The 21,286-nt window shown below is 38.8% G+C and overlaps 1 protein-coding gene across 2 annotated transcripts in view; it reads left to right on the top strand.

Moving 5' to 3' along the window:
- LRRIQ1 (leucine rich repeats and IQ motif containing 1) overlaps window positions 1-21,286 on the top strand; it is a 132,553-nt gene that overhangs the window by 53,932 nt on the left and 57,335 nt on the right. For both annotated transcript variants that reach the window (XM_089524009.1, XM_089524010.1), the window contains 3 exons: window positions 5,164-5,637; window positions 8,641-8,839; window positions 12,489-12,608. In XM_089524009.1, the coding sequence (XP_089380135.1) occupies window positions 5,164-5,637; window positions 8,641-8,839; window positions 12,489-12,608 (793 nt within the window). The remainder of the gene's footprint in view (window positions 1-5,163; window positions 5,638-8,640; window positions 8,840-12,488; window positions 12,609-21,286) is intronic.

Genomic DNA, 21,286 nt, shown 5'->3' with positions numbered 1-21,286 from the left:
TCCCTCCCTCCCTCCCTCCCTTCTTACCTGCTCCGTCGCCATGCTGCCGCCTCCTCCTCTGCCGACGCAGTTCAAGGGCCGGAGGCAGCCTGGAGGCCTCTTGACCTCCAAGCTGCCCCCGGCCCTTGAACCACGGCAGTAGAGGGGGAGGATGAAGCTAGGCCCCGTTTTCCTCGCCGCCGCCACAGAAAAAGGGCCCGCTGCAGCCTGGAGGCCTCTGGGCCTTGGCCCCATCCTCCTCCCCGCCGCTGCGGAAGAAGGGCCGGGGGCAGCCTGGAGGCCTCTGGGCCTCCAAGCTGCCCCCGGCCCTTAAACCGCGGAGGTGACGAGGATGCGGGAGGTGGCAGCGCGGTGACGGAGCAGGTAAGCGGGAAGGGGGAGGGGAGGAGAGGGACAAATGAGACTTGAGCATATGTGGATTTTGGCATATGCGGGAGGGGGGTCCGGAACAGATCCCCCGCATATACCAAGGGCCCACTGTATTATTATAAAGAAGAGGTGAATAACACACAGTTTTTGTATGCACACACACTCTGAGCACCTACCTTCAGTTTCAGTGGTATGGTGCTGAATTTCAGTAGTGCAACAACCTAGCAGCAATATAAAAATAAAACATTTTTATGCCTGTGGAAGGTTATGCCAGGTCCAGAAGCCTGTGAAAGCAAGAATTGTCATGTACAACAAGGTGTAAAATGCATTTGGATCTTGTTTCAGTAGGAAAGCATGCTTTTTTTCCCAATTCAAAATGAATAGAATCTATTTCTTATTGGCATCATAGGAGGTAGAAGGAGGACACTCAGAGTGTAGCTAGAATTTTTTAATGGGGTGGGGTAAAGTAAAATGGGGGCAAAACAATTGGATCATTACTAGAACTTTAACAGAAGGTATATTCCTGAAGGGGGCAGAATTATGATTTAGGTGTGCCTTCATTTGCCCCACCACTGCCACCACCATCACTACACCACTAAGGAAAAAGCAACTTACAGCAACATCCAGGATTTAAAACTGCCATTTTGCAAGTGGAGACTGAATATGCACATAACTGTTTTCTAAAGAAAATTCACACAAATTTACAGCAGTGAAAGATGGATCCACCAAACCTGTCCATCTTTCTTGTAAAGGGAAGAATCAGTATTTTAGAAAGGAAGGTGTTGTCTCAAATGGCAGTCAGGTAATTTGAAAATAGCTGTGCAGTTCTAGGACAGAGGTGTTCTTGTGATCCCAAATGTGTTTAATGTCACTAACCACTGCTAGATAAACTATTTTACTTGTATCTGTTTTTTAAGGGAATGCAAACATTTATTCAACTAAATTTCATTGTGAAAATGTAGAGTATTTTAATCTCACAAATGGGGAGAAATGTGCATTTTTGTAATTGCTACAGATATTTGACCAAGCTAATTTTATTTGTATTTTGTTTTTATTATGGGGCTATACAGATGAGCGGCATGCAGCCGCCCCTTTTTGCCCTGGATCGGTGCTTCAGCAACCACACTCAGCAGCACCAATCCGCTCCCTGGAGGGAGCAAAAAGAAGCTGTCCCAAGCATCTCTCTGGAGCGTCATAAGTGCCGCAGTGTGGCGTTATGATGCCTCATCCGCGCTGCACTGTTTGGGTGCTGCCTCACAGTGGCATACTCATGGTGTGCACCATGTAAATGGGTGCACGCCAAAATGGCACCATGGGTAACGGCATCAAGCATACGGACACAATGCCATGACTGCCCACACGCCGACCTTTCGGGCTGGTCTGTACAGGCCCTATGTATCTAAATTGCTTCTGAAAAGATATCAATGAAGCTAACTATGAAAAATTGGTGCTGCAATCCTATATCCATTTTTGTGGAGAAAAGCCCCAGTAGGACTTGCTTCTGAGTAAATATGTATCTAGTTTCACATTATTCACAATAAAGAAAACCAACAGTATTACATATTTTGGTAAGGAATGCTGTGAGGTTTTAAATGCTTTTTGTTCTGTTGCATTTTGTAAAATTTTGTTACTTTCAATATAACATATATACTCATGTATAAGTCAAAAAATTTATCCCCCAAAATTGTCTCCCAGATTCCATGTTGACGTATTTACAGGTCTGTATGGTAATATGATAGCAGCTCTTTCAGATTCCCCCTTGCCATGGGGACAGCAGTTTTTTTCTCTTGAGCCAAGCAGAAAGAGCCCTGGGTGACTGATTGCTGTTAAACAAACAGAGGCACGGTACATAGCACCTAAAAATGGTGCCCCACCGGGGCCTGTTTTCTCTCCGCAGGGAGGCTGCAGCCGCCAAACCGTGCGGCTTCCCTGCAGAGTAAAAAGAACCCATGCAAAGTGGGTTTTTCTTACTCCGCAGCTGCAGCGTAACAAGTGTGCCACTGGCATGCTCGTTACGCAAGCACCGCACGGCACTTGTGTTACAATGACGGCACCCATGTGTACCGGACGCCGCCATTTTGACGCCCTCATCACGTGTTAGGGTTGAGGGGCATCTGGAAGTGCCACCCCGAGGCAACCCTAGGACATGACGAGGGCATCTTAAAGGGCCATCTGTACTGGCTCAGAATTCTTCTCCTGCCCTACTGCTGCTGTCTGGGAAGTGAATGCTGAAACGAAGGCTGAAATGCTGAAGCAAAAAGCCTCAATTAGGTCATGGCAAAATCCATAATTTTGACCCCAAAACCTGTCTTTGACTTATATATATAGTTGAGTATATATAGTCAGTTTAAAAAGAAAAGAAGGAAGACTAAGAGCTGCCCTCTGCTACACAATTAAGGCAAAGTCCAGCATAGGATGCCACAGGCACAAGAGCAGAATCTGACATGAACGCTCCCCTTCAGACTGGTTCTCTGTCTGCATCCCCAAAACACTGCTTCATATGGCAGAGAGTCATTCTAGTTTACAGAGACAGTTTACGGGTAGCTTCAGTGGCCACAGGGTGGAAGGAAAAAGAAGGATGTTCAATGGCATTGGTGCTGCAACACTAGCATAACATTGGGTTTAATCCTCAATTAGGATGAACATAGAAGAATATAGAAAACTGTCTTGACAGAAAATTATTCAAGTTAGTATCATTTACAGTCATTGGCGCTTCAGTGGTCTTAGGGAACAGTGTTTCACATTCCTATCTTACATGCAAAGCATGAACTCTACCACTGAATATTCTCTAAATGTCATACACAAACCTCTACATGTAGTCTGCAAATGAAATGGCATACAAAATGGTTCTCTTTATATTTACTCAGAATAAGCCCTCACAAGATAAAGTGGGATTTGGTCTCATAGGATTGCAATCTTAATTTTAACATCCCTAAAGAACAGTGCAAAACTAAGTCAACCTCTAGTCTGTTTGACATCTCGCTAAATTATGAGGCCCTGTAGGTATGACCTCAAATGTAAGCTGCCAGAGGTAATCATTGCTAGGCTTTCTAATCCATGTTTCATACACCGGAGCTGCTCAGTGAAATTGTCTGTTGTTTTTGCTTTCAAATTCACTGTGTCTACTTATGTTTAAGAATTATGTGCTTTTAAAAAATTAATTACTCGGTTCTACTAAATGTCTGTCAGTTAATCTTTTGACACTTAGTTGTAAGTAGCTACGCTAAAATGCACTTCCGTTTCAATGTTTTCGCTTTCAACAGGGTCTTGTACAGATGCCTGGAAATAGAAGACACTAATGGATGTTGAAACCCTTTTAAACAGTCATAGTTTAAACAGATGAAAATGACATAAAAGCTTATAAAAGGAAATATAACTGAAGAAGTATAAACATTAAAACTCTTTATGGTGTTTAAAGGCCTTTTCCAAACAAGAGTGACGCAACAATGCTACTGTGACACATATCAATTTATATAGAATTACAAATACTTCTATAATATTTATTTGTCACAGTCTTTACCTTTCTTGGTATAATATTAACTTTTAAAAAAGCTATTCTAAAATGTTATCATCTGTGTAACATTACTTCAGAAGACTATTCATGTGACATGTTGGAAGTCAAAAAACACAATATAGCAAATAGTACAGTGCACCCGCATTATACGTGGGCACGTTTTACGCAGATTCCAGCATACGCTGGAAGCCATGCCAGAAGGAAGGGAGACGCCTGCTGGAAGAAAACAATGGCGCGCGCTCCTGTGGTGTGCGCTTTGCGCGCCGCCGCCACACTGCCACAGACACGAGCCCCATTCATTTAAATGGGGCTTGAGCATCGGCATTTTTCCCCTTACACAAGGGGGTCCAAACCGGATCCCCTGCGGAAGGGAAGGGACAACTGTATTTACCATAAATTTAAAATTGTTCACATTACTCCATTACAATACTTAATTTAAAACAATCTAGTTCACATCAAAGATTCTTTCTAAATTGAAAAATACTAAATTAAATAAGGACACAATGTAATAAGAAGTAGATGTATGGTGGAGGTGCAAACAGAGATGGTAAGACTGTGTCGTTAAGGCCAGCCAAGGGTGCAAAGAACAAAAGATAATCCCCAAACAACCAAATTTAGACATGATTTTTTTTTAAAGAAAGAAAGAGACAGTGTTCCAATCATTTTGGTAAAATAGTCCTTATACGTAGTGAAAATCCAAGTACATTAACTTTTATCTACCAGTATTATAGAATCAATACTGTGATTTGTATTAGAGAGAGTGTTCGGTATATTTCCTTTAGAAAACTCAAATCAGTGAAGTTTATCAGGTTTAGGTTTAGTGTTTCTGGTTATAACGGTAATCTCTGACTAAAAGAAAAATGTGTCACATGATCCTGTTAGAAAAATGATTTAGTTGGTGTGTGACCAGTTTATCTTGAATTGTAACTGCAGCTTTTTGTGTAATCAAGTATCAAAGCCTGCTCCAGTACAGCTCTTTTGTATACTTCTAATCTTTCACATTGCTGCCTCATCTTGTGGCAACATGGCTAAAAGTCACCATGAGCTAGAAACAGAGGTGAGTTTGCAGATGGGCCTATCGCTGTAGCTTATGATGCAACAATGTTTGTGTGTGCATATGTGTGCAATATATACACAGGATGTATAACAGAAACTTATTTTATATATTTGTTATATTAACAAATTTATTATCTGAACACATTTCTTTTCTTATATTATTTTTTAAAATTTGACTCATTATTTTAAGACTGATTGTCCTCCCCTCCTCAATTATCCCATAGAGAAGGATTCTCTGCAGATGCTGTACAACTCCAGTGTTGGTATTCTGAGAAGCTGATGAAGCTTAGTAGTGAACACCGATTTGCACATGAGTATGGAGTTCTAAACACAACTAAAGCAGTGGAAAGAGAAGAACAGACAGGTCACTTGAACCGAGAAGCTGTTGACATCATAGAAAAAAATAATTTTATCAATGGTGTAAAAGAAAATAAGCTGGATTCGTTGGACACTCTTGAAAGATGGATTACGTCTGGACACACTCAAGCTGTATCTATTAACTCCTTCATAACTCTGCCTGAGATGAGAAAGAATCAAGGATACCAGCAAAAGAATAAAAATGCTCAATACTTCCTTAACCACAGTGGGAAAAACAAAGATAAGAGTGCATTAATCAGTCCGAAGAAAAACAAATTCAACAAGCAAATCACAGCAAGTAATCAAGAAAATTATCCTCAGCATTTTGGCAACTCACAAAAGTAAGCTCCAGAGTATATACTCAACTATAAGTCAACCTCTAAGTCAAGGTCAGGCTTTGGGGCCAAAATTATGGATTTTGTCATGACCCGTGATTAGGTCGAGAGTAAAACTTGGAGGCTCTTTCAGTGTGTGTATGTGTGCTTATGGCAAGAGCTATTCCCACTGAGGCTTTTCTTCATCTTTTCAGCTTTCATTTCAGCCAGATGCACAGGCGGGAGGGGGACTCTTAAATAAACAGCAAGATCAGTCAATCACCCAGGACTGTTTCTGCTTGGCTCTTTCTTGCTAAACTCCTCACTGCATGGCATGGGGAAATCTGAAAGAGCTGCTGTCACGTTTCCATAGTGGCATGTAAATAAGTCAACCTGGGATTTTGGGGTCAATTTTTGGGCATAATTTTTTAGACTTATAGATGAATATATACAGTATATTATGAAACACTGTGGAGTCTTAATGCAGTCAGGGCACAAGTGATGTCACATATACCTGTTTCAAGCTCAACTTTGTGATTTACACACAATGAACTTAAAATAGGTCAGCCTTTCTGCATTCTCACTCCTCTGTGGAAACAGCTATTTATCCTGTATCCTGTGTAATTGACATTACACAATGGTGTTTCAAAGGCCAACTTTGAGTATGATAGTTATATGGATGGCTCATCAACCAAGTGCTGTTGTAAGGACTTCCAGACACTGTAGAGCTAGTTATACATAGACACACAGTATACCTGAGATATGATAGCAAGTTGTTTCACCTTTATCTCAGAAAAATGCGTAGATAAACCAAAGCATCTCCATAGCTTTTAAATGTAGTTTTCTGTGTCATATAGTAGCAAACAGATATACATAGTATCTGTCTGTCTATAAATCAGAAGTCTAAACTTTGAAACTTTGAATAGGAATTATGATTAACTATATGTTTGTGCTATTCCATGTATGCTATTCCATGTATGCTATTCCATATTTTTTTTATAATTTCCATGAAAGCAACCTCTTTCCAGTTCTTTCACAACATTAGTTTTATAGTTGTCGAATGCTAGTTAAATTGCATATTGCTGTCAGGACTGGCAACATTTTCAAGAAAATTAAAATATAACATAAAATATATACTGTAAAAATATAAAACATAAAATTAAAGTTGTGGCTGCTTTTCAACTTCAGATTTTGTGACTAACACTAGAGAGTCTCTGCTTTCTGCCTCTACCACATGATGAGCAGTGCATTACCACACCTTAGGTTGCAAGGGTATGCATTGGTAACCCTGTGGCTGGATGCTAGAGACAGATGACAAACTATATTATAGGATCTGCCAAACACAAAGGTTTAAAGCAAACATGACAGTTTTAAGTATTTCTGAGCAAAAGACTATTGTTTAACAGCCAGCATCCATCACCATAATGCTTGCCTGCCACTATAGTAGAGTCCCTTTCTCTCTTGGGGAAATTAACTCCAAACATCTTTACAACACTCAGAACTGGTTTTGATGTGGAAAGAGGGAGGGAACTGCCCCCTTCGGTTTCTGCTGAGAAAAGCAATTCTGTGTTGAATTTTTCCATTTGGCCCTGTTCTGCATTACAAGGGATAAGTCCAGATGAGCTTGGTGTCACAAGTTCATAAAAGTTAGAGATGCCCATTGCTTTCTAGTCGATGCAACCATGGCATGATATTTGTGCTTAAGTAGTTTTGAGAAATTTTACTACTCTGTCACCATTGGAGTGGGGAAAAATACAAAAGTACAAAATACCATACACACACAATATTTTGCATTTAGTGTATTTGATACAAAGCATTTTTAACAAAAATATAATAAATCTTAGATTATCGTATATAATAAATAAGGGAAAGCTGTATATGGTAAACCTGTGCTGATACCACAAATCCCATCAGTTTTTAGAAAAAGGAGTTTTTCTGAGCAGATCTGAATAGTATAACATAATAAGAGTACTGTAGTGTGCTGCTGTTAGTCATTCTCTTACTCCACAGCCTAAAGGGCTTTGCTTGTCTTTATGACTGCCTTCTTTGTTATGTTTCTGGTAATGCCTTGTACCATTATGGTGAGCTTTGTGGTCAAACTATATTCATATACTCCACATGTTTTCTTATACAAAAGTATAGGAGTTAGTGCTGCTTGAGAAAGTGATGTTTCCAGACAAATAGAGATTGTTCTTTTTACCTTCTTGCTTGACACTGTTTTGAATGTAATACATCCACAGGAGAAAAAATAGTAGTTCAGGTCTCACTTGCTCAAATAGTATAACAATGTCAAATGAAATAGTCTTGGAAAACCTTAACCTCCACATGTAAGAAAATATTTTTCATTTATTCCTCATACCCTTGCCCTTCCCTAAATACTGTATAAGTAGTTCAGCACATATATATGTATATGTGTATACTTGTGATTATACATGTTTGAACGTGAAACTCCATTCTTTTTTAACAAGTATCTCTTTCTATGGAGAGGGTTTGTTTACTAAGTTGTTTGCTAACTGCCATCAAGTTGACTTCAGTTTATGGCAACCCCATGAATAGGAGACCTCCAGGTGCAGGGACGTAGCCAGGATTTTGGGGAGGGGGGGGTCCAGACTAAGTGCCACCATTATAATGGGGCTTGGGTGCGGTGGCACAGCAGCACACACCATTCATTTTTCTAATGGAAGGGGGGGCGGACCCCAAGAACCCCCTCCCCCTTGGCTACGTTCCTGCCAAGTGATTGAGTATATCTATCTGGAATGTGGTCTTCCTCTTTTCCTACAGCCTTCTTACTTTACCAAGCATTATTCCTTTCTAGTGAGTCACATCTGTATACTATATGTACTATATGTGAGGTTAAATATAATCGTAATGCTTATTGGAATAAAATAGTTACAAGTATAATTGTATCAGTGATTTCAATAATTCTCCCCTAGGCAGGACTAACATTAGATTTATGCTATTCTATTGTTTATAGTATGTAAAAATATTACAGCAAGTGAAGAATGTTATTTTTCTTATATATACATATAGCTTGGCAGCCACAGTTATCCAATCATACTGGCGAGGCTATAGAACTCGTAAAGAAATCAGTTTCTATACAAGGCTACATGTCTCAGCAACTGTTATCCAGTCTTTTTGGAGGAGCTACTGTGTCAGAAAAAAGACTTTAGGCTGCAACCAAGAACATCTTCATTTCATGGACAAACATAAAGCTGCTACTATACTCCAGGTCAGTGTACAAACTATACTCATGCATGCCTTCTCACAACTAATGGTCAGTATGCATGACTTGATTATGCTTGCCCTCATAGTCACTGTTTCCTTAGATTACCCTAGATAACCTGAGGAAATTGTAAGGTTACTGGATTGACTTGACAGAAACAGGTATAACAGACAGATTCACAGCTGTTTCCTAGGAAACATTGATTGCTTCTTGAAACTGAAAAATTAAATTTCATTTGTAATGTGCCCATACACCTTGTTTCTTGTAGGGTTATCTCCTGCAACCCACCAGTGGCTCAAAAAGTGGACCAGCAGTGTCATAGTCCCTTTGGAAAGCCTCCTGTTAAGCCTTCATGGGAACCAACCAGACCCAAAGACCAAGCATCACTCATGTGCAAACACAGAAAAAAAATAAGGAAGAGTCTTGTGGCCCCTTAAAGACTTAATTGGTTAATTGACTATCTTTGAATAACTGGGCCCAAGGACTGGTGTATGAAGCCCTAAATGGCTTGGTACTGCCTGAACTACTGCTGGTCCACTCAGTTTTTAAGAACATTTGGAAAAGCTGGACTTTTGTTCCTCAGAAAGGTGTGGCCATAGGACTACCACACATAGTATAGTTTGTTTGGTGGTGGTGCCCGAGTTACCAAATGGAAACATAAGACATCCTGTCTTTTAACAGACACTAATTATGTATCCAGGTTACAAATATAGCGGTATCTGCTAGGGTTTGATTCTGGGACCCCCGGTGGATAGTAAAATGGGTTCCATTACATTAAATGGCAAAATCAAGGTTTGCTTTTTGAAATTATTTTAAAATATTTTCAAACCATTCATGGTTGATTCTGTGAGTTCAGAATTCATGGATATGGAGGGCCAACTGCACTTCAGTTAGAGACTATTAGTCCCTAACTGAATAATGTTTCTTGCTGGAAACTAGTAATTGGAAATCCAGTTATGTGTATTGTGGCCCTTAGGAAACCCGTATCTGTTTACAGGCTGTATATGATTAAAACGGGCAACTTCCACTGATGTAGTTCCATTGAACTTCAGCAGGATTTAAATAGGATTCTAGTTTTGTGAATTAGTACCTTATGAACTAACTGAAATACCATCCTGTCTTTGCCTTGCCAACTTCCTAAGTAAACTAAAATGTTTTCTACATTAATTTTTAAAGTCTTTGCGTGGAAACAAATAGTAATATTCAACTTACAAACTGACTGTTGATCTGGCCAGTGCCTCCACTGATGAAAGAAATGGTGGTAATGTTTGCATATTCTCTACCTCACTATAGTCCCCTGTTGTTTGTGCTTTGTGCCTTCAAGCCATTTCCAACTATGTGGTGACCCTAAAGCAGCCCTATCCCGGGCAAACATCTTGGCAAGTTTCTTTAAAGGAGATTTCCCATTGCTATCCTCTGAGTGTGACCCAGTGGGTTTGTATGGCTGAGTGGGGATTTGAATCCTTGTATCTAGAGTCAAAGTCCAACACTCAAACCACTACACTACACTAGCTCTCATAGCCCCCTGTGCATCCTGGAAATATATTCTATGGGGGGGGGGGTGACTCTCCAGATGAGTATGGAAGATCATCCAGATGGATTGCAGGGGTAAAATACAATAAGCCCTCATCTTATTTTGGTAAAGAGATCCATAGGATCAAAACCCATTAAATGACTGGAATAGAATAATTGAATTCTAATAATTTCAGATCCTTTTTGAGAATGGGCAGAAAATGGGTTATTATTATTCAAGTTCATTACAAGAGCAAGACAAGAGGGAAGGAAAAAACATTTTCTCATTGAGAAAGTTATGATTCACTTTGAGAATTTGTTGTTGTGTCCCTTCAAGTTTTTTCCAACTTATAGCAACCCAAAGGTGAACCAATCACAAGGTTTCCTTAGCAAGATTTCTTCAGAAGAAATTTGGTATCTCCTTCCTCTGAGGCTGAGAGAGTGTGGTTTGTCCAAGGTCACCTAGTGAGATTCCATGGCCAAATGGGGATATGAACCCTGGTATCCAGAGTCCTAGTTCAACTCTTAGACCACTACACCATGCTGGCTGTCTGAGTTTCAGAATGCTCCAGCTTAAATGTATCATCCCCAAACTTATGGAACTCATGTTACCAACAGGTAGCACAGAGTCTCACTTTTATCATTCTATTGTTAATATGGGCGGGTTATAGACTGCCCATTTGGGGCGGTCTGGACCCGCCCCTTTCCCCGGAGTATCGGGGCTTCAGCGGCTACACCGGCAGCCGCTGAGGCCCCGATCCGTCGCTTTTCAGGCTGCGGGGAAGCAGCAAAACGCCACTTCCCCGCAGCCTGAAAAGGGGTGTCCTTGGGGCTTCAAGCCCCAAGGACACCCCGCGGTGGCGGGGAGGGGGAGAAAGGGGCCGCTTGGCCCCTTTCTCCCTTGCTTCGCTGGGCGCAGCCGTCTGAAGGCTGCGCCCAGTGAAGCAAAGCGGCGCCGCAGACCAGGAAGGAGCTCCGAAACGGAGCTCCTTCCTGGTCTGCGGAAAGGGCGCCCTAGGCGCCCTACCACGGATTGAGGACATCACGTCCGCACCGCCCCATCTAGAGGCGGCGCGGCCGTGATGTCCTCACGGCGGCGGCCATATGGAAGGGCCGCCGCCGTTTAGTGCATGACGGGCACGCACTAGGGTTAGGGCAGTGTGGAAGCACCGCCCTTTTGTAACCCTAGTGCGTGCTCGTCACGCACTAAACTGCCGGTTTGTAACAGGCCATAATATAATATAATATAATATAATATAATATAATAATATAATAGACAAACAAATATTGTGTAAAAAAATAACCATTTGTACCAGAAAGCAAATCCTTAGGTTGATTATTAACTGTTTTATTAAAGATCAATAAACCTGCACAATATTAAAAAATGGAGTGTTGGAGAAAAAGAAGCTTACTCTGTTACTCAGTTTATAAAGTCTCCTAGCAATAGGCATCCTTATATAAAATCAGTCAACATTTATGTAATCTTTATTGCAAATCCAAACATTGTCACATTTCATTAGTTTTTTTTAAATACATTTATTTAGTTCCGATGCCTTTTTTGCTCCAATAGAATTTAAAGTTTTGGAGGATATTGAGAGGGTTACTGGCACCCTCTCCCATAAAATAAATTCTGTCTTTTAAAAATTTAGTTTATTTTTTGATAGTAAAGGTGAAAATGATTAGCATAAGTTAATTGATAATATATCTGCATGTGTTGTCAGGTGTTATCAGTGAAATTTTTCATTTTAGTGTGTTTTTATTTTTGTTCCTAGTCATGTGGAGGTTAACACTTAATTCTTTTTCTTATATCTTCTTCTCCTAAGCTTATAGTAGGTCCTGAAGGAATTGTCAAATAATTAATTAGTTGACCTTGGTTTGTAGTTGAGGGAGTTTTAGGATTCCATTCTGCTTACTTGAGCCAAACCTCCAGAGTATTCTGATTTGCAGACATGTGCTGATATTTAATTTGTCTTGTACTTTTAAATGTCACATAAAGTTCAAAAAACAGATCATTGAGCTATTACAGGAAAAAAAAAAACCAACCAGGCCTACACTGTTTTATCTTTCTAATGGGATAACATAGAGAATCTGGATTTGGATTTGATCTATGGCCTCATATAACATGCTTTACATTTTTGTTTAGGCACTCTGGAGAGGTTTCCATTTGCGAAAGAAACTGGCCATTGCTCTGGCAGCAGTTAAACCAGATGAAACTGAGGATGAGTATAAAGAAGTAAATATGAATGACTTCATGTTTGATGAAGTAAGTGGGGTACTGCATATTAATTTATAATAGTAAGTTCTTTAATTAGTACAGGTGTTAAAACAAATTTCAAGTAGAAAAAGCAGTATTTCATGTATTTCATTCAAGCTTCATTTTTTTTTCATGCTAACATTTTTAATCCTTTTGTGGAACTTTAAGCAGTGCAATGTTATCTTAGTCATATCCATAAATAAGTACATTCAGAAACCTGCTATTTTGGCAATGGCTAAATTTGCATAATGTTAATTATTCCATTTTATGTCTATACATTCAGTATGTTTAAAAAAAATATATTGCAGGACTACAATATTTGGGGGGAAATGTATTTCTCTTGCTGGGTAGCTCTAATATACTCCATTGTAGTTACTATTCAGTGTGATACTATTCCTTATCATTTAATTTGCTTTTAGTAAAGAATATATTTTACTATGACGGAGTAGTAGTCTGAGATTTTCACAAAGAAGAATGATAAAATTAATGAATTATACTTAAGAGCATAAAATGAAAAAGTAACTGAATATTGAAAAATGTGGTTACAGCAATAGTAATCTGAGAAAGTTAGATAAAACAGAGTAAGATTGCTTTAAACTTTTTTATATATAATTGGCAAAAGATAAATGAACCATCTTTAAATTTTTTAAAAAGGAAGAAAACTCTTAGGAGAATTGCTTGTTAAAGCAATACAGTTAGTATATTAATACCAATAGAGATATTAATATAAATAGAGTATTTATGCAACCAAAATTACAGTTGTGTTCATATCAAAAGTTCAAGTTTAAGTGTTCCATTAAGGTTCCTTATTCCATTAGATTTTTAAAAAGATAGTAACCTTTTTTTAAGTAAAATACCTTCCTTATCATGCTACAGGATAAAAGAAAGATCTTGGATGTATTAGGGCACTTGAACCTAAATCCAGTTTTTGGTCCTGTCTACAGTAGCTGCATTGAATTATTAGAACTTATATCATTAATAATACTGGCTTTTTAAATTCTTGTTGATTCAGTTTGCATAATCTAGCTGGGCTAGCAATTTGATTTCTGCCATAGTTCTTTCTATGTTGGCCACTGAAATTTAAATCTGTCCTTATACACCTATTCTACTAATTTTATTTGCGAGACCTGGGAGTGTTCTCTGCCTGTTTTGTTGCAAGATCACTGGTTATGTTCATATCTCTTGGGGCCTTTCCATTCATCAAAACACCCCTTTAGGCAATAGTACAACAGCATGAGAGGTGGTATTCCATGGTTTTATTCTATAACATTGTTGTAATATTGAATCATGGTGTTGGTATGTCCTTACTGTACATTTTTTTTAATATCATCAAGATCAGGGTAGTAATGGAATGACAAAAAACTTTGCAGTTAACTTAACCACATGATAATGAGCTTTGATGCCTTAGATCAAAGATCATAGAAACTTTTTTTGTGGGGAAAAACTGAATAAACAGAATAAACTCTAGTTTCAACTAATATATGCCAAAGAATATTGAAAACAAAATGGTATCCAACAGACAGGAAATAATGTACATTCTATACATAGAAAAAGGAGACACTAATGACTGCAACAACTATAGGACTATAGTATTAAATTCTCTCAGAAACAAAACTATGCTCAAAATTCTGCAGCACAGACTCTGATCAAACATGGAGAGAGAGATCATAGATTCAAAGAATTGGAAGAGTCCTCAAGGGCCATCAAGTCCAACTCCTTGCCATGCAGAAATACACAATGAACAGATGATCATTCAGCCTCTGTTTAAAAACATCCAAAGAAGGAGACTCCACCACACTCTGAGGGAATGTGTTCCATTGTCAAACAGCTCTTACTGTCAGGAATTTCTTCCTAATGTTGAGGTGGAATCTCTTTTCCTCTAGTTTGAATTAATTGCTCGAAAGATCTGTTCTCTGGAGCAGCAGAAGACATGTTTGCTCCATCTTCAGTATAACATCCCTTTAAATATTTAAACAAGGCTATCATATCACCTGTAAACCTTCTCTTCTCCAGGCTAAACATACCCAGCTCCCTAAGCCAATCCTCATAGGAAAGGCAGTAGTGGCCACACTGTGATAATATGATGAATAATTGAGTACACTAAGGAATTCCAGAAGAAAATAAGCATGTGCTTTATTGACTACAGGAAAGCCTTGTAGTGCATAGATCACAAAAAGATAAAGACAAGGGAGTGCCACTACATTTGACAGTCCTGGTGAGACATTTGTACTTAGGACAAGAAGTTCTGGTCAGAACAGAATATGGAGAAAAAGGAATGATTCACACTTGGCAAAGGGGCCAGGCAAGGGTGCATTCTATCACTTTTTCTGTTACTTAAATGTAACCAGTTTTGTCAGGGAAATGTATAAATACAGATCTCACATTAGTGAAAAACAGTGCTTCTAGATGTTGGGATGGTACAAAGATAACAGTGCAAGTGTTCATTGTTTCCTCCAAACAGTATAGCATCAGCATACAAAGGAATCTTGTATTGTAGCATTTTTGAAACCAACTGGGAGAAAGAAATATCTAGCATAAGCTTTCATACAAACAGTCTATTTCTTCAGATACAGAAATAGACGTTGTCTACAAAAGCTTATACTACAAACATCTTTCTCCTAGTTAATCTCAAGGATACTATAAAATTCTTTTCTATGCTGATACAGATAAACAAAGCTATGTCTTTGAACATAACATCAAATCTTTGTGAGATTCTTGTTTGGACAGCAATGTGGAAGGAGAAACAAGGCCTATTTGGTATGGGCATGCAGGTAGGAATTGTAGGAAAATATTGGCCTCAACACAATTGGCTAGTCCAAAATAAGGCAAACTTATCGAATCAATTAATACATGATGAGTCAACATGTAGAATTGATGAATAGTGGTTAGATAAGTGCTTAGTTGAATAGATCACTGATGCATTTGCTAAATAAATCAATATACCGTATATATTTGAAAATATGCAGGGGTAGTTGTGTTGTCCGTTTTGCAAATTCAGACAAAAATCCACCTTTATTGGCCAACCAAAATGCACAATATACTGGTTGCAAGCTTGTGAAGCTCCACTGGTTTCTTCATCAGGCAAGATGTTACAAACCAAACAGGAGAAAAAATTGGAGATATTAGTAAGAGGCCTGTATTTTGTTGTTTCTGTCCTTAGTTAAGATAGTATGATGAAGGTAACTTTTGCAGGCTGGCTCCTCTTCCTTCTGTTTAACAAAGTCCAGGAAATTTAAATTCCATCTCCATATCAAGAGTCCATCCCCACCAACCATGCTAGTGACAGTGGTAAGGCTGAGTGAAGAGTATCTTCTGATGATGTCAGGGACTGGGCAGGTTCATGCAGTGAAATATGGCCTAAACATGATCCATATAGAGCTTTATAAGTCATAACCAACACTTTGGATTGTACCCAAAAACAAACTGCCAGTGATGAGTCAGTATAACATGAGTCACACAGCCAGTGGAGATAGTGTAACAAAGGAATTGTATGATCCCTGCAACCTGCCCCAGTTAACACTCTAGCTTTAGCTCTTTTTATTAACTGAAGTTTCTAAACACTCTTCAGGCAACCCCATGTAGCACGAGTTATAGTAGTCCAAAACAGATGTAATTAAGGCATGTGCCATGTTGGCCAGATCTGGTGTTGTTGTTGTTATTATTATTATTATTATTATCAATGTTTATTTATATAGCGCTATAAATTTCCATGGCACTTTACAGGCATCATCAAAACAGCATATAGCCTACCCATGGCGTACAATCTAAAAATAATAAAATATAAACTATACAAAATTAAGCAAGTTATGCAGTTAAAATACAAACTGTAAAAACATATAATCAAATACAAAATTATAAAACAATATTAAGTACAGTTCCAAATGCTCTAAAGAACAAGAAAGTTTTTAATTAGGATTTAAAACTAGCAAGAGAAGAGATAGTCCGCAGATGTTCAAGGAGGCAATTCCAGGAGTATGGTGCAGCAAGTGAAAAAGGACAAAGCTGAACCAAGGAAGAAGAAACCTTTGGCAGGATAAGAAGTTTTGAGCTCCTGGACTCCAAATCTCACAGGACGGTGAGGTTAAATAAGGACTGACACAAAAGGGGAGCTTGTTTGTGTAAAGCTTTAAACATTAAGAGAAGAAGCTTGTACCGAATGCTAAAAGGAATGGGTAGCCAGTGAAGAGATGCTAGAAGTGGGGTGACATGATCAAAGCAATGAGGGGATTAAAGTGGAACAGTGGGAGCCCCATCAAAAGAAAATTGCAATAGTCAAGGCAGGAGATAACTAGAGCTTTTAACTAAAGTCTTAGCAGAAGAAGCTGATAGAAAGGGTCTAATTTTAGCAATATTATAAAGAAAAAATCAGCATGACCTTGCTACAGTCTGAATCTGAGGAACGAAGGACAAAGAAGAATAAAAAATAACGCCCAAGCTATGTGCTTCCTTTACAGGATGAATGGGAACATTATTGACCATGATAGAAAATTTATTGTAAAGTAGGTTTTAGAGGAAAGATGAGTACTTCTGTCATAGCCATGTTATGTTTTAGACTCCGATGAAACATCCATGATGAGATAGGTGCGAGACATGTTGTAACATATTAAATATCTGAAGAAAGTTCTGGAGTAGAAAAATATAACTGCGTATCATCGGCATACAGATAATATTGAAAACCATAGGAACTGATAAGATTACCAAGAGATAAGGTGTATAATGAAAATAACAACGGGCCCAAAATAGAGTCCTGTGGAACCCCAACTGACAGAGGAAAAGGAGAAGATACCTGACCTCTGGCTACCACAGCAAATGACCAATTTGAAAGATATGGTCTGAACCAATAAATCCTAGGTTCTGAAGCAAATCTAACAAAAGACCATGTCGACTGTGTCAAAATATGCAGAGATATCAAGCAGAATGAGAACTGAGTATAAGCCTTTTGACTTGACTTGACACAGATCTTTGTAATTTTTGTGAGAGCTGTCTCCATAGAGTGCAGAGGGCAAAATCCAGATTGAAAAGGGTTCATAATGGGATTATTAGAGAGAAACTCAAGACAGCATATGTCAACAGCACGTTCCAAGACTTTAAAAAAGAAAGGCAATAGCAAGACAGGATGGTGTCTCAAGAAATGGACAAAGTTTGCACACATGCTTTAAATATGCAAAAGCACTCCTGGTTACAACAAAAACCTGGGCTTCTAAGTTCAAAACTGAGTCCAGGAGTATACCTACATCAAAAATAGTATGCAAAGAGATCTTGTAGCACCTCTGACTAAATGAAAGAAAGAAATGGGTAACATGAGGTCAAAAATAATGTGGTAAGGAGGCAATCAGGAGATTTTATGAACCAGACTAAAAACATCTTTCAGTGTGAAGAAAATGAAGTGCAGCAGGGCAGTACAAGTATCTTACTGTTTTATTTAATGTATTTATCGCAAAGTATTCACAAGAATTCTACCAGTCTTCAAAAGAACATACATATTATCTGAAGTGGTCTTAGACTGAATTTCATCAGGGAGTAGGGTTTGGACTCACACATCCTTATATCTAGTATCTTTAGCCAAGATACTGTAATATGAACAATATTTTCTTTCCGGTTTAGAATCTGTGAGTTTCTGCTTGCTAGACAGAGCACTGAACCTGGCACTTGTACTGCCTGTGCTTGACTTTTGGAAACTCTCAGACTTAGTTTTCAGATGTACCAAATGGAAAAGTCATCCATGTTAAGAGGATGCCAGTGTATAAGTATCTCTGTATGTATGTGATTAACCCAGGGAGACTTTCTTTGAGGTGGACAAATTGCTGAAAATGTTTGCTAATGGAAAAATATAGGCAACAGCATAGTGTAAAAATCAGTGGTGTACTTTCCATAAGCAACCATTGTGATAGTTCATAATTGCAAATATCTGAGAAGAAAGCTAAATAATAAATTCTACTTCCAAAAATGAAAGTTCAGAGTAATTAGAGTGGATAAGGGCACTGTCCCAAAATGTTGTAACCTTTATTAAAGTAAAAAGAAGTTTTAAATAACACTTTAATGTTTGAGCTGCATCCACCCTTTCAAAACAAATCTCTTTCAAAACAGGTGAAATACAACCTTGTCCTACTTTTCATTAAAGGGTAAATAATGAAAATCACCAACACAAATTGTTCTTAATGCAAACAATATAGAATTTCCATAGTCCTTACTTATGGTAACCAAAAGCTAGAATTACCATCTCAAAGAAATAAATACAACCTAGCAATATTACACAAATGGGAGAAAGATGTTGTAGCCACATTGAGGAATTTTAAATATGGGTAAAAAAAGGAGTTAAAATGAAACACCAACATTTTACTAAAACAGGGGCTAGCTTAGAGCACTACAATTTATGGAGCATACACATGTTATGTGGGTGCACTGGCCATTCCTGCAGCAAGTACAAAAAGTGAAGGAGACCTCTTTTTAAAAAAATAACTTAGGTTTAATGGTGAAAGTAACCCTGATATGGCATTTTAGATGCCATCTCATTCTAAATCTACACATTCCATATGTGTGACTACAAAAAAGAGAGAGAAAATAGGTCAGCAGTGTGATATTTCTTATGCATGTACTTGAGAAAACCCTCTGGTAAAAGTAGGATGAAAAAATAATAGATGTTCTGTGAAATATTTAAGGAACAAAGCTGCTCCAAACCTTCTATACTGTTTCTTTTCCTTCTCTTTTCCTCTTTTTTCTTTCATGTGTTTTTAGATTTAGATTTCGAAAGGAGTAATCATAGTAGTCTGACAGCAAAAACAAAAAGTGTCAATTTTTATTTAAAATTACCTGAATAGACTAGAAAGCTAGGCCAAAGCTAACAAAATGAAATTCAACACGGAGAAATGTAAGGTACTGCATTTAGGGCGGAAAAATAAAATGAACAGATATAAGATGGGGGACACCTGGCTGAACAAGACTACATGTGAAAGGGATCTGGGAGTCCAAGTAGACCACAAATTGAACATGAGTCAACAGTGCGATGCAGCAGCTAAAAAGGCCAATGCAATTTTAGGCTGCATCAATAAGAGTATAGTGTCTAGATCAAGGAAAGTAATAGTGCCACTCTATTCTGCTCTGGTCAGGCCCCACCTGGAATATTGTGTCCAGTTCTGGGCACCACAATTAAAAAAGGACATTGAGAAACTGGAGCATGTCCATAGGAGGGTGACCAAAATGGTGAAGGGTCTGGAAACCATGTCCTATGAGGAACGACTTAGGGAGCTGGGTATGTTTAGCCTGGAGAAGAGTAGGTTAAGAGGTGATATCATAGAATCATAGAATCGTAGAGTTGGAAGAGACAACTAGGGCCATCCAGTCCAACCCCCTGCCATGCAGGAAATCCAAATCAAAGCATCCCTGACAGATGGCCATCCAGCCTCTGTTTAAAGACCTCCAAGGAAGGAGACTCTATCACCCTCCGAGGGAGTGCATTACACTGTCCAACAGCCCTCACTGTCAGGAAGTTCCTCCTAATATTGAGGTGGAATCTCTTTTCCTGTAGCTTGCATCCATTGTTCCAGGTCCTGTTCTCTGGAGCAGCAGAAAACAAGATTGCTCCCTCTTCAACATGACATCCTTTCAAATATTTAAACAGGGCTATCATATCACCTCTTAGCCTTCTTTTCTCCAGGCTAAACATCCCCAGCTCCCTAAGTCGTTCCTCATAGGGCATAGTTTCCAGACCTTTCACCATTTTTGTCGCCCTCCTTTGGACACGCTCCAGTTTCTCAATGTCCTTTCTGAATTGTGGCGCCCAGAACTGGACACAATATTCCAGGTGGGGCCTGACCAAAGCAGAATACAGTGGCACTATTACTTCTCTTGATCTAGACACTATACTTTTATTGATGCAGCCTAAAATTGCATTGGCCTTTTTAGCTGCCACATCACACTGTTCACTCATGTTCAACTTGTGGTCTACTTGGACTCCTAGATATGATAGCCTTGTTTAAATACTTGAAGGGATGTCATATTGAGGAGGGAACAAGTTTGTTTTCTCCTGCTCCAGAGACTAGGACCCCAAGCAATGGATGCAAGCTGCAGGAAAAGAGATTCCACCTCAACATTAGGAGGAACTTCCTGACAGTAAGGGCTATTTGACAGTGGAACAAACTCCCTCTGCGTGTAGTGGAGTCTCCTTCCTTAGAGATTTTTAAACAGAAGCTGGATGGTCATCTGTCGTGGACGCTTTGATTTAGATTTCCTGCATAGCAGAGGGTTGGACTGGATGGCCCTTACAGTCTCTTCCAACTCTATTATTCTATGATTCTATGATGAAATCAAATCCCTAACAACTAAGGCACAGGATAGTCAAACTGAAGACAAAAACATATTTCTTCTTACATGCCATTTCTGTTTGTTCTTTCTGGAAAGGGACTTCGATCTCTCATTCATTTAATTGTATAGTGGGATAAAGAAAGCAGTATGTTGCACATATAACTCTCCTTTGTTGTACTGATGACTTTTTTCCCCTTACAAAAGCATCAGTTTAGAAGAAAAAGATGGGGGAATACTCCACAAAGTTGTTTGACTAATAGCACTGGGATTCTCTCACCTAGGTTCTAAAAGGACTTTCAGAAAAAGAAACAGGAGGTATTGCTTGGATGACACGACTCAATTCAGCTATGTCTTCAGCATGATTATGTAGTACCTTAGCCTCCCAT

This window comes from Sceloporus occidentalis, unplaced genomic scaffold, assembly GCF_023333645.1.
Source record: "Sceloporus occidentalis isolate IW3139 unplaced genomic scaffold, rSceOcc1.0.p SCAF_5, whole genome shotgun sequence".
In the NCBI taxonomy this organism is placed as follows: Eukaryota; Metazoa; Chordata; class Lepidosauria; order Squamata; family Phrynosomatidae; genus Sceloporus; species Sceloporus occidentalis.
This window is presented reverse-complemented; position numbering and strand designations above follow the sequence as displayed.